Source organism: Calonectris borealis, chromosome 17 (genome assembly GCF_964195595.1).
Source record: "Calonectris borealis chromosome 17, bCalBor7.hap1.2, whole genome shotgun sequence".
Classification (NCBI taxonomy): Eukaryota; Metazoa; Chordata; class Aves; order Procellariiformes; family Procellariidae; genus Calonectris; species Calonectris borealis.
Window position 1 is genome coordinate 13,850,712 of NC_134328.1, and position 13,999 is coordinate 13,864,710.

Here is a 13,999-nt window from a genome sequence, read left to right on the forward strand (position 1 = left end):
CTGTAGGTATCTGAACAGGTAACAAGTATGTAGTATTCTGTAATTTAATAGCCATGCCCTTGAGAAGTACTTGTAGTTCTGAAGCCATTGTGTATGGCTTCTTCCAATTATGAGAATGACATTAACTTGAAGGTAGAAGTGTCTTTTTGTAAACACTAGAAGCTAGAGTACAACAGTAATTTAGATGTTTCTTAAACAATCCTACCTAAGAAGCACTGTGAGATGAGATCTTACAAAGGGGATGTGAAAAGGTCAAGTTGATGTGGGGAACTTTACAAGGAAACAGCCTCATCAGAACTTTTCATGTTGGGATAAGATGTTCAAGCCTTAAAATGAGAAAGAAAAGTACATCGAGAGCTGTGCTTTGTGGATGATGTCATCTTCTTCTGTTCATTGAAGGCTCTTGTAATATTCAGAGCCTGACAATGACAAGAAGAGTATCACAGGTGCTTGAAACCTGTGGGAACCATAAAAGATTCCACCAAAGGCAGATGAATTTCTTAGTACCTGCTTTGGTATGTGATTCTTCCAGAGAATGGAAGACAAAGAACATCATTTGAAATCTTGAAAGCAGTGCGCAGTCCAGGAGATACGTCTAATCATCAGTGCGGTGTGGTACCACAGAATAAGTTTCAGCACAGCTCTGCCTCTCCACCCCAGCCGAAACGTCCCTTGCCTTAGAGATACCTTTTGCATTTCATGTATGCTCAGTAATGAACGTGAGCGTGCGTTGCCTGCGGGTGTCCTTATTCTGCTAGTACCAAAGCAAAGCATATTGAAGTGCTCTGGTGACTTACCAGATTTCAACTTAAAACGGTGATAATTTACCAAATGTTTAGGCAAACAGGTGTGGGTGAGTTCAGGTGATTTCTGAATTTCAATTAAATTGTACTGGGAAATCAACATCTTCTGTCCCAGCAGGGATCACCTGGTCAGCAGCCACCTGAAAAGCCATGTTCTGGCTCAAGGCACAAGCTTGCATGTTAGCTGCAGTCTGTGTTGACAAGGTCCTTATCTGGGCCACTAACCTTGTTAGGTTTTCTGATCAAAGAGAATAACCTGTATTTGTTTCTTTAAGTAAGAGTCTTCTGTAGCAACCTTGTGGGTTTTGCCGAGAGCTAGTGAGTGTCTTTTTTCTCTGGAGTCCAGACTTAACCTTGCATTTAATTACAGTTGCCCATTAAAGGCCCTGCTGCACCTTTTGTAAAGAAAGGATCTTCTCCTCCCTGACTTACAAACCAGAGTGTTGCGTTCTCCCTATTTAAAAATTTCCTACTTTTACCTGTTTTTCTTCTTCAGCTTTTTTCTTGCTTTGCAGCCCTACAACGCTAAGGAATGTTTTGATTCCTCAGTCACACTGGTCGCGTTTTATTAGTTATATCGGATAAAATTTTCCAAAGTCTGCAAAGCCAGCCAGATACCTAACAACCTTAAATTTGCATGCACGCCTCATTTTTCAGCTATCAAGGAACAGTGCACATACAGGTGGCTGCTCAGCTTTGACACAGACTGCTTGGGAGAGAGGGGCATTTGGCACGGCCAGTGCATGTGTGTGCGTTTTACGTGGCTCATTCTCCTCCTCTGGGGGCAGTAACTCTGCTAGATTTTAGTCAAACTTTTTCTTCCCTGTCAGCTGATGTGTTCTGGAAGCTCATGCACTTGCCAAATCTGACAATTTTTCTTACTAATTGACTCTAATGTGAACGGCTCTATGCAGCCCCACTGCTAGCTGATAAAAAAAAAAGTAATGAATTTTTGCTTAACTAGCTGATTTAATTAAAATGTTTTATACTGTAATTGTATGGTTTCTATAAATGGAGAGGTAATTTTGTTTAATGAGTTCCTAACCAAACATAACATTCCTGACTGTACGTAGCCAGATTTGATAAAGGTCACAAACGCTGAGATTCCACTGTTTGCTTTTGTAAGTCATGATGATCAAACAGCTTGATTTGGCACTTGAAATATCCTGTCAGGATTAGTTCCCTCTATTCCTGTTTATACCAGAAATTATTAGTATAGTTTTAGGAGCAGAGGGGGTTCTTCTCTGTATCTGAGCACTGTTCATTATCTTTAAAGTGGAAGTCTACTGCCAAAATCACATTTCATTGTCAATTAGTGGCTTCTCTGCAAACACATTAATTTAATGCCCCTGCTGAAGAACTGTGCACATTGGAACATCTTGCTGCTAAAACACTAGTTTTCAGAGCACTTTGACACAAATCATTCACGAATAGCAATTTATGCCATGATGGTAATGGGACGTGACATGAAGCTATCTTTGATTAAATTTACCACAGCTTACAACTATTAGTAAATAGAGCTAATATAGATAGTCATAACAGATTTCTGGAAGGTGGATAAGGAGAAAAACAGATTATGGATTCCTTACCTGTGCGGTTCCTAAAGAATACCTTCATATAGATTGACTGTAATAAAAGAAAGTCTAAAATAAAAAAGTCTGATCTTCCTAAAACGATTTTTTTCCTGTCTCCAACTTTGTCGAATTCAGCAATGACCTAAATAGCAAAGAATCAATTACCCTAAAATAAATAAATTTGCCTTTTGTTCTGCAACCCTTTCATTATACTGTATGAGAACAGAAAGTGAAATACCTCTCTCTGCTAAAAGATCAAAAACTGGGGAAACGGTGCATTTTGGGAAAAAAAGGGCTCAGTTGTCCTCCACTGCCTTCCCTGATGTCAGCAAAATGTTGTTGTCTTAGAACAGAATTCATGCAAAAGTTTATTTTGCAGCGCTCTCATGTTCCCTTTGTTAAAGAACTAAGCTATATTTTCATTGTCTTATTTTCTGTTTGGTAAATATCGTTTTCTCCTGTCTTTTCCGCAGCTACCATGGAAACAAGCAAAAATGCTTTAGATTAAATATTTTTAAATAGATTTTTTTCCTTGATAGAAATTGGTACCAGTTTTCAAAATACGTATTGATGTTGGAGATGAAGGGGAGTATGTTTGAGCAATGGATTCAAGGTGGCTTTGTATCCCCTTCTATTGATAAAAATATATTAAAAACACGTAGCCTCAGTTAAACCCTAGGAGTGACACCGGAAACAAAGCAAGCCAAGTATTACTTCTTTTCTGAAAAATGTCTAGTGTGAAGTGTTAAAAGTCCTGTAAAAATAATAAGACTGGCATATAAATAAAACACCGGTTAAATCGTAAATAATTTTGATACTTGGGAAATAAAAGCCTTATTACCTCTCCTCCGATTGCAGGTACTTTTTGTTCCAAGTGCAAGAATAATATATTTTAGTGCTGAATCTAGAGCATTTCGTTTTGTGGGTTGAGGCCTATAAAATTAATAATCTCCAACAAACGTACCCTAAGACACACTGTTATTTATATGCAGAGAATGGTGGCTTATTTACCCAAACATTAGAGTGATCCAAAATGTTCAGCTAAGCAGGAACACAAAATATGATGTTATATTATGTAAATGGGTTTGTGATACGCTCTGCTGGATAATAACTTCCAGATGTCTCTGTAGCCAGAGGCTGACGGATATCAAAGGCAGGTTGGCTGGGAGGGGAGACGTGCCAGCTGGCGAGACTGGCTACTGCTAAGTGTAGCGGAAGGTGAAAGCTGGTATTTCTTCACACTCACTGGTTTTATTTGTGGACTAGTGAAAACTCAGTGGCTCGCAGCCTTCTTTTCATGAGCAGAGATGGGGCTTGCGGGGCTATAGGTATCCCACGTGTCCGGTTCTTTCAGTGAATTATTTTTTGACTTCTTCCGTGAGTAGGGGTTGAGTTTAGCCCGAGTCTCTCCCTGACAAGCCACGGACTAACAGTGGCAGGAGCTCATAGACAGCCACTAGCTAGATGGCTGTTCTGACTTATCTTCTATTGCCAGAGCTAAATGCAGACAAGGAATCTCCCTGAGCTCTCTTACACTCCATGGTGTAAATGGAGTTAGTCAGAGGACCAGTTTGGAGTAAGGTTTCCTAAATCTCTTTGGGTTTAAAGTTTGACAATCCCTCAGGGTTTAGCTACGTGTCCTCTTCTGAATGCAGCAGGTTGTGTTCACCATCATTAAATGGACTGAAAAGGGATTGGAAATTACTCCTGTAAGATGCCATTGAAGTCACTGACATGGACTTCAGGAAAGCCCCACACCTTCTGTGTAGCAACCTTTGAGAAGAAAGATCTTTGCACAATCCTTACAGATAAGACTGTGCCTCCTTCAACCTTGCATTGCTTTCTGAGAGCTCGACCTGTCATCTCAGTGAAAGGTCTCCAGTTGACTTCAGTATGTTCTTAATTAACTTTAACTGATAGCCCAAAAAACCCCAAAAGAGTGGCAAGGGGAATTGTAGGGTAGATTCTGCCAGACTGTACTGCCGTTACTCCTCAGCTCATCAGTGTGACTTCCTGCTCAAACTCAGCAAGGATGGTCTCCGAGAGACTCTTCACTGGTCCTACAACTGCTCATAGCGAATATTGTAGTTGCACTTTTCAGAGAAAGAAGCATTTTATTAGCAGAAGACACAATAGCTGCATTACGATTTGACCACATTGGCATTGTGCATACATATGTTGCAGTTATGGGCCACAAGCCCATTGGAAGAGACACTGGACAACTCAGAGCAAAGTGTTGATCCCAGATTTGCAGAATGTAGACTTTCAATAATACAGCTAGCACGGCACGCTTTACATCGCTTCATTAGCAAGCTCTAAAAAATTCTGCCCTAATATGAATACAAAGGTATTAGATCCTACTGAATCCAAATTCATAACAGATTTACATCCCAGCATGGTCTTTTCCTCTGTTGTTTTTCTTCATCCCACACTTTGTAATCACTTTTTCTCCTTGAACTTGAAAGTTTTCATCAGTTTTGGTTCAGCTGTATTTCTCTAGCTTATCAATGTCCTAAAGTAATAGACAAGCATAATTACGAAATTAGCTGACTATTTTATATCCTCGTTTAATTGTCTGTCTGTTGTCAAAGACCATGCTCACACGTTCCATGCTTGGTGTTTGATCCTGTTGTAACAAATTAGAAATGTCACCATGTCATTTTCAGAATGGAGAGTGGATTTAATTTTCCACTGGGCATGTTTCATGGCCTGGCTTCTCTGTTTTGCTGCAAACGCCCGTCATCCTTTCGCCGTGTGTAAGAGGGTGATGGCACCTCACAAAAGCAACGGGAGGGAAGCCACCCTAAAGCAGTAGCACTAGAGGTGCTCGATTTGATTGTGAGAAGGCCTATGTACAGATTGTGTTCTGATGACACTACAAAAGGTAGAGGTATATTTTATCTTTTGAAAATCTCTGCCTGAGATTCTGGAAAGCATATGGCCAGTAAGGCCATGAGAAAAGGAGCAGTTGTTATCTCAGTGAAAACTGTTATTCAGCAAAAACAGAATTGGAAGCTGTATTTTATAATGAATTTAATTTGGTGTCACATTCTGCTTTTGAGTTGAACTTTAGATCTTTGCAAACTCAAAAGTACAGTAGAGTTTTCTGGGGCTTGCGGTTAGTCGTTGCTGTTATTCCAGAGATGTTCTTGGATGTTTCAGTCAGAGGTCTGAATAGTTCTGGCATTTGTACTCACCAGACTTTGTTACTGCATTTGTCTCACAGCTTTCAAACAGCAGAAAACATGTACAACGTATTTAAACAACACCAGAGAAATTAAGGTCATGAGAATACATCGTCAACAAATGAAGATAAAAAAGAACTGTTGTTTTAAAAAAAAAAAATTGTTGTTGCAAGACGCTTTTGAAATTCTACATACCAAATTCAGAGTCATGTTGATGATGTATTCTAATATAGGAAAACATCATCAAGAATGACAAGCAAGCCAGTCACTGTCTAGTTACCTGCCAGCAAATATTTCATAAAGACTAAAAAGGCTGGTACTGCCTTGCTGAGCTGACACTAATTATTTCAGTATACATGGAGCTTTGGGATTCGTGTTAATTCTCAAGTCTGTCTTTAGTTCAGACGCATTCCACTGTGTAAACTCAGCAGAGCACAAATTATTTGACCATCCTTTCATAATCTGTCCCCACGCTCACTTGCCAATTATATAAACTGATCCAAATACCTGCTCTCAAAGGATCCCCATTTGGGAATCACAAGCCAATTAAAAAAAAAAAAGAGGGGATATCCACTTTTCCGTAGCTCATGTCTGGTAGTCCTATTTCATGTTGACATTCATTTCTGGCTATCTTCTTTAGATAACATTGTTTTCATCGGTGTTCAGAAAAGATACCTTTCTGGTGATAAAACCCTTTTTAGATGAAAACTCTATCGGATATAGCATATTGCATCCCATAGGAAGGATGAGCTCAACAATATCCTGAATAGCCCAAGAAAGTCTCCCACTGCCACATCATTATGCTGTTTCTTTGTTCATTACACACTTAAGTGTGTATTTTTAGAACAACATCTAAATATCGAACAGTGGTGTAGTGATCTTGCAGCAGCTTAGTGACGATGCTTGTTGAAGGTATATAAAACAGCATTCAGGCGAACACAAAACAGCAGTCACCTTGGTGGCATGAGTTAGCGTGAGAGGATTTGAGAAATGTGGTGTTGTGTGTGACTGAAAAAGACCGCATTTGTCTGTCCTGTGAAAATTTAGCACTGGAACTAACTCATTTTTAAGGCTTGCAGTAAAAATAGCTGCATTTTTGCACAAATGCTTCCAACCATTGCAGCCAGTGGCTGTCTGCCCTCCACAGGTAACACTGATCGGAGCCATGATCAGGCTGTACGGGTGGCCTCCTTGCTGCGATGGCCAACTTTTGGCATCCAGAAGGTCCACACAGCTGTGGAACCACGACTCAGTTCCATATACTGATTAGATTTCATATACCGTTTAGTTTTTAGGCGACTGCCTGCTTCATTGCACTTCCAGATCAAGAATTGAAGTGTATGGATTTACATCAAACTATAAACCCCGAAGCAATGATTCCCACTGCAATCGGTGCCTACAGATAACTGCTTGCAAATGTTTGTAGGATGTTTGAGTTTGTACATTTTGAGGAAGACTAAAAGTGAGTGTGGCTTAAAATTGCAGGAGCCTCAAAAAATACTTTGCTGGTTTTCCCTATGGTGTTCTTGGGTTTTGGGGTGTTGTTTTTTTGGGTAGGGTTTTTTTGAGAAAAATAGCTGAAAATTGTAAAATGCAGAAAATAGTGTTCCCACTGGATCTTACCTCAAATGAAGAGAATGTGGCTTCTGATTTATGGAAGTTTAAACATTATCTGGTAGGAGTGCAGGTCACCATATGGTAAAAAAAGCTTGTCTTTGTTAGTTATCTTTTCTGCAGACTTTCCAGAAGTAATGCCTGCAGTCCTAGAAGGCCACAAAGTATTTAAGTATTGGGATTGGGAAACCTCCGAAGAGCTTCTCCAAATCTACATTTCATTGATTTATCATTCTGTAAGGCAGAAATTTTCTAATAATGAACCAGACTCTTTAAGTCCAAACCATGGTCTCACCATTTCCTTTTTTATGCCACAGCATTTTAATGCATCCAACACCAAAGTATGCCGTGGGCAGAATCCATAGTCTAAAAAAAAGTCACAAAGGACTCAGAAGCACCCCAAATAATGAACATTGTTTTCTAACTGAGATGTGTTACGCTTCCCAGGCTGCGTGGGGAGATGTATGTTCGGGATATGTGTTCAAAACCCAGCTCTTACAGAAAGGTCATTCCTCATGAAGCCCTAAGAAGCTGGACTAACTCACCTCTGCAGCCGTGGAGCTGACTCTCTCCCCGGTTGTGGTTGGGTTGGTTTGGTGCAGTACGTCTGCAGAACCACAGACTGCAGGTCACTGTAGCCCTGTTAATGCCAAGGAGCAGGGTAACTGCATACTGTAAAACGGGGCCCATGACATAGGCTGTAAAGGAATTCTCTTCCTTTTTTTGGGTTCTGGTAGGTTGCATTTATTAGCAATTTGCAGGAACTTCTTTACCCCAATGTGCCGCTAAAGCTCCCTGCAGCTGGTGTAATGAAGACGATATATTCTGGGAGGCATCTTGATTTGAGAGTGACAGCTCCATATATTTGTGAAAATGAAGTGGCAGCAGAGTTGCCAGTAAAGCATATTGTGTCTTTGTGGCGCAGAAATATATCACTTAATAACAATAATTTTCACAGTTACATGTGACCGTTTGCACACAGGGAAGCGCTGCTGTTGGGAGAAGTCCTAAGAAGCGAGGAAGAAGCTAACTGGTTATGCTTTCTTGTTTCCAAAACAGCCAAAAGGAAGGAAGACCGTGCCCGGAGAACTGGCGCAGCAGCAAAGTGACACTCTGCTCCCGTGGCGCCAGCATCAGAGCGCTAACGGCCTGCGGCGGCAAAAGCGAGACTGGGTCATCCCACCGATCAACGTGCCAGAAAACTCCAGAGGACCCTTTCCGCAGCAGCTGGTTCGGGTAAGTTAAAAAAAAGAGACAGAAGTAATAATATAATAATGGTAATCTTGCATTGGGTCTAGTGAAGTAGTAGGCGTGGTCCAAGTTCCTGGCATGGGAAGTCTGGCTCGAAGCACAGGCTCTCTGCTCTTCCTTTCTCGTGCAAGAAAAGTTGCCTTTTACACGCTGCTGAAACGCTTCTTTTCCAAAGCGACTTGCCCTAGTTTTCCCTCCTCCAGCTGAACGGCAGCCTAATCGCCTCCTTCCAGCCAGTGCCTCAAGAGACGCTGGCGTTGCTGCCAAGATGGCACTTTGCCCACGCTCTCCTCCAGAAAACGGCTGCAGGTGTAAAGCTGGGCCTGGTGACACCCAGCGACGAGGGGGTGCTGCATCCTTCCCTTCCTTCGCAGAGCCGGAGTACAGATGCGTGGCGGGGCTTGAGGAGGTTGGCTGCCTGCCGCCGCTGCAGATGGATCCCTCATCCTCTGTGTGTTGCTAGTTTCCTTCTTTACAAGGATGATCTCCGAGATCAAGTTTACCCGTGTGGTTTTCTGTGATGATTATTGGATAACAGGAAAGGAAAAAGAAAGGAAAAGGGGCCTTTTGACAGCCACATTTGGTTGATGGATTATTGCTGTTGATAAGTGTTAGCAAAATACGAATACATGTTGCTGTTCCTCTTGCGGGTGCTGATTTCAGTTTTTGGAGTAGAAAGATTAGCTGTAAAAAAATAATTCCCTGGCAGACTTTGTCAACTCCTCCCTTGGAAGAAAATGGCAACAATTATAAAAATTCAGAACTTATTTTGAGCAACAATGGTGTGTCATTGGCAGACCTTCTCAGGAAGTTCACCTAGTCATCTTGAAACAGTGCCTGGATTCAAATGAGTTGTCATCATTACCCCTTTCACACTGATTAGCTGATACTCTTCTGCACAACCCATGTCCAGGAGGAAGGAAGGAGCTTGCTGAGTCCTTTAGAAGTTCGGGTGAACTTTGCAATGACTCACGCAATGACTGAAGGTGCATGTTCCCAATTCACTACGTATTGGGTAAACTTGAATTGTTGGTGTCGTTTCTTTGTGCAATTAGGGGAAGTATGACAAAGAATAAAAAAGTAGCAGGTGACAAATGTTATGTCTGTCCTGGAAAAAGAGGGAGGGAAGCCAACACTGTCCCATTAATGTGTTATCCTACTAAGTTGAAGAAATGTCTGAAGAGGAGAATAACCTGATGTGTCAAAAAAACTTCCTAAATCGGATTAATAATTCAGATTAATTCCTGAATTACTGTGAAAAATAAGTGGAGTACTTGCAAAATGAACTTACGCCCTGCCCCACTCCCTGCTGCTTTCTTTTGAGCTTTGACTAGACAGCAAGAGGACAACTTGGCACCAGCTTACCATGGCGAATTTGTTGATTTATAAGGACTGAAATCTCTGTGGCACTTCTTTCCCCTACAGTCTGGAGATGAAACAGAAGGACTCAAGAATAAAAAACTCCAGTATTAATGGAAGTGACAAATAATAAATTTTATATAGGTACAGAAGAATTTATATTCATCACTTAAACTACCAGTAACCTTGGAAAGATAACCTAGCTGATGGAAACGCAGAGCTCCCAGATTTTCAGCGATATATTCCATTGCAGTTTTTAAAAACAGATACTAGAGAAAACACTGAAGATGAAGTAAAAGCTGGGGTGGGAAGGAGAGAAATGGCTTACAAAGGGCTGCTTTCCTTTTCACCTAACATACAGAGAGTATCTTAATGACAAGGAAGATCGTACAAAGAGTGCAAATTGATTAAGCGTGAGACCCCTGATGTTTCAGGCTTGGGTTGAGTTTCTGCTCATCTGCAGCATCTGGCCCGTTTGCTGGCCCCTGAATGTGAAGCTTGGGTGATTCCTAGCAGGAGTTACAGCTTCCCCTGTTAGACTTTGCTCTTTAATTATCCCGAATAGGACAAATCAACATCTTCAAAGACCAGCGCTATCTGATTATTTCCATCCACATAATCTTCAGATTGCCCTGGAGCATTCTGCTGTCTCCTAGATCTAGGTAACAGTTTTGATCTGATTTCCATGCTTTTGCTCACTGGGCGCTGAATATTTTTGTGTCCATCTGCTCACAAACCAGAGCTAGAAGTGCACATATGAAGTTACAGCTCAGATCCCATTTGTACAGAAGGAACTGTGTCATAGTTTTATCTGCTACTTTATATAAAGCATTCAAACGTAACGCGAGTTCCTGGACACCGAACTTTTTTTGGTCCAGAAACCCCTGCTTGAGCTTACATTTTATAGGTATAACTAATGGAAACCGGTCCCTCCATTATGCTATCTTTGGTTCTGGTCACCTCCAAGGAGAGGAAGGGATGGCATGAAAAATCTGAATATTAAAAAAAACAAAAAGCCCCACCAGAAGTACATTTTCATAGTACCACTTGCTGTTTGCGTTTTTATAGGTCAGACTAATTTGAAATGCACAGGCAAATCTTTCGGGTTCCCTCCTACTCCTGCTTCCTATTGTGAAGGTAAAAATTCCATTTTATGGAAGTTGATTAGTTACTTGTCAGTATTTTTAGCACGGCTGTGCCTGAATGAAGTTTAAATCATAGCAAAGGTGAATGTAGCTTGATGGGAGCCACATAGCTCGAAATGCAGCCCTATCTGGTTCAGCTGGGATCAACTATAATTCTCTGCTCATTAAACCATTTCATTCTGATAAAATACATTAAATGAAAAAGTTTTTAGAAAAAAAGAAAAAAGGAAGACATCACAACATTATCCCTGCCAAAAAAAACCTCTGTTAATTACAGGGTTTTCTCTTTCAAAGGAACTCCGTGCCTGTTCATATGCATCAACCACAGTAACTAGGAAATATATTTCAGAAAAATAATATGTAAAAAATAATTATAGGAATTTCTGATTAGTTTTGGCTGCTGGAAAGATTTACTTATTCTTCAAAGAGTTTAAATAAACATCTGACACGTATAAGCTAAAAATAATTTTTATTGGTATAAAAATGTTTTGCAAATCTTGGTTTTGTCTTTGAGCTGAGAAAACAGTTATCAAATTTTATTGATATATGCTTATTTATTTTGCAAACATTTATGAAAATCTTGGGTTTAATTTCCTTGTGCTTCACTTCCACCTTTGTATTAGGAATAATATTTTACATGCTGTGAAATACTTTACTGTAGTGAGGATAATTTCATTACTAATTGTCAGGTACTCTCATTATTATAACTATGAGGTCCATAAAAATGCCTATTAAAAATACAAAAACAATATGAAATCCCCCTCCTTCTCCAAGCAAATGACTCATGCAGACACACTGATCAACTAAGATAATATATTAAATAGTTGCGCCCTTGCTGAGTACCATCTATTTTCTCACTGACTCATCCTTTTTAGCTACATGTGTAGCTAATTCTTAATTATCTATTATCTAATGATCTATTAGCTAATCTTGTGTTTCATCCTCTTTTGAATTTCAAAAAGTATCTCAATTTTGGATCCACATGCAAGTGTCTAGCTGCTTCTAACGAGAATCTTGAGTCAGTTTTCAAGGCTGAAGTCTTGGCCCATCTCACTGGGCTGCATGAAAATCATCATTTAAAAGACCAACAGTCTTGTGCAGGACCGACCTCTGGTCATGGCGTACTTAGATAATGGGCTCCTCTATCAACCACTGCAACCGTATTCACTTTTATGAATGCTCCAAACTTCCAACTTTATCTCCAGGACCTTTCTAGAACTCTTATGAGCCACCTGTCTCTAACTTGATCTGCATAGACCTTAATTTTTCCAGCTTGCCTTTATTAAAATTGGAACTGAAAAATGTGGTGTTTGCCCATTAGATCTTACGATAAACAACTTGTTCATTCTCATTACACCGGCATGAAAATCCACTGAGGATGACTGAGACAGGATCTTGATGCTCTTACAAACTTGCCTTGATTGCGTGCTACAGGCACAGCATGCTCTCTCATATCCGAGCGCTGGTAATCTCAGACACAAGAATACTAGAAATAATCTAATGTGTGTAACAGGGAATAAGAGGGAAGGATGCATTTTATGTAAATTTAATCAGAAAGTACTGAAGTGGTTTGGAAAGTTGGCGGAATATAATATACCTGAAGACGCTTGCGTTGCTTCTTAGCAGAGGTGTCGTTGATTGGTTGGGTTTCGTGCGGCATGGTGCATGTTAATGGAGCAGAGAGCTCTTCTTAGCGCACTAGAAAACCCCGCGGTGGACTCATGGGTGGGTTTAGCACATGTTAAGCTATACGGTGAAATTGGATACTTAATTTGAAAAAAGTTGATAGCACACTCAAGAGTTCCACAGCCTATTTGTGTGCCGTAGCCCATCCTGGCGCAGTGAGAGAGTCTGAAATCCCGGTGTTGGAGATACACGAGTCCAAAAGTCTGAAATCCCGGTGTTGGAGATACACATGAGGTATACTGAGCTGCCAAATCCCCGTTGGCTTGGACCATCAGCCCTCAATATTGCCATTTCCTTAGCTCATCATGGCTATTTCAGCATGCACCTTTGCACTGTTTTAAATAGTTTTATTGTAGGAAATCCCTCATGCCTCCTCTATCAACCACGGTGCTTACTGCTGTGAAATTGGCAGTTCGGAATCCGCTAATTCCCAGCTGCAAGACAGATGGCATCTGTCTGTGGTGCGAGAAGGTTTGTTGAGGAAAGGCCTTGCAAATGCTTCCCAAAGGACATCAGACCTTACTTTTCCTGAGAGAGACGCGGACAGCCTTGATTACAAATAGGCCCAGATCTTCCTTGTTCTTCACGGGAACAGGTGTTTCTTTTGCCTTACCGACCACAAAAACAAAAAAAAAATTGCTAGTTCTGGCTTTCAGTATATCTCATCTTTGGTACCCCTGGGAGCATCACCAGCTGAAATTCAGAAATTAGGTGATTTGGTCCTTATTGTGACAGTCAGAGATAAGAAGGAGCGAGCCCAGTCGGCGGAGAGGAAATGGGACATTGTGCACGTTGTGTTGCTCTGTAGAGGCACAGCCTTTCCTTGAAAGCTGGTTAAAGGGTGTAGATTGCACAGCGCTTGACTCTTGACTGTGATTTCACGCCACAAACCAACCTGACACCAAAGAGAGAAAGATTAGTAGGAAAATGATTCATTAACCATTCTTAATCTCCAGCATTTCACAGAAGTAGAAGGCCAGATCCTGATGTAAATTCATGCTGCCAAAGCTGGTGGGGCTACACCAGCGTATACCGCTCGGGAATCTAGGTCGAAGAAAGCAGATGCCCAGTGCTTTATGGGCTTTACATGCACCCGCACACACAGCATTATAGATTGAGAAGTGCAGCCACAGCATAAATGCTCCATTTGAAATTCTCTTACAACAGCATTCAAGCCTATACTGTAATTATACATATTGTATTTCCTTGTATTCAGACCCATGGGGAATTTATATTGTCCTTGCTAAAGCCAGAGGGACTGAAGGAAAGCAGTCATTTAATGATTCAGCTGTCTTGGGCTCTATGATTTAATCAATCATATGAAAGAAATTTTTAGATTCTTTGTGTTTAGAGTTCTCTTGTCTGAGCAGAAAATGTTCCCT

The 13,999-nt window shown here is 40.8% G+C and overlaps 1 protein-coding gene across 1 annotated transcript in view; it reads left to right on the top strand.

Annotated features, from left to right (window-relative positions):
• Window positions 1–13,999, top strand: part of CDH4 (cadherin 4) — a 459,818-nt gene that overhangs the window by 288,373 nt on the left and 157,446 nt on the right. The window contains exon 4 of the mRNA XM_075166642.1: window positions 8,236–8,412. Within this exon, the coding sequence (XP_075022743.1) occupies window positions 8,236–8,412 (177 nt within the window). The remainder of the gene's footprint in view (window positions 1–8,235; window positions 8,413–13,999) is intronic.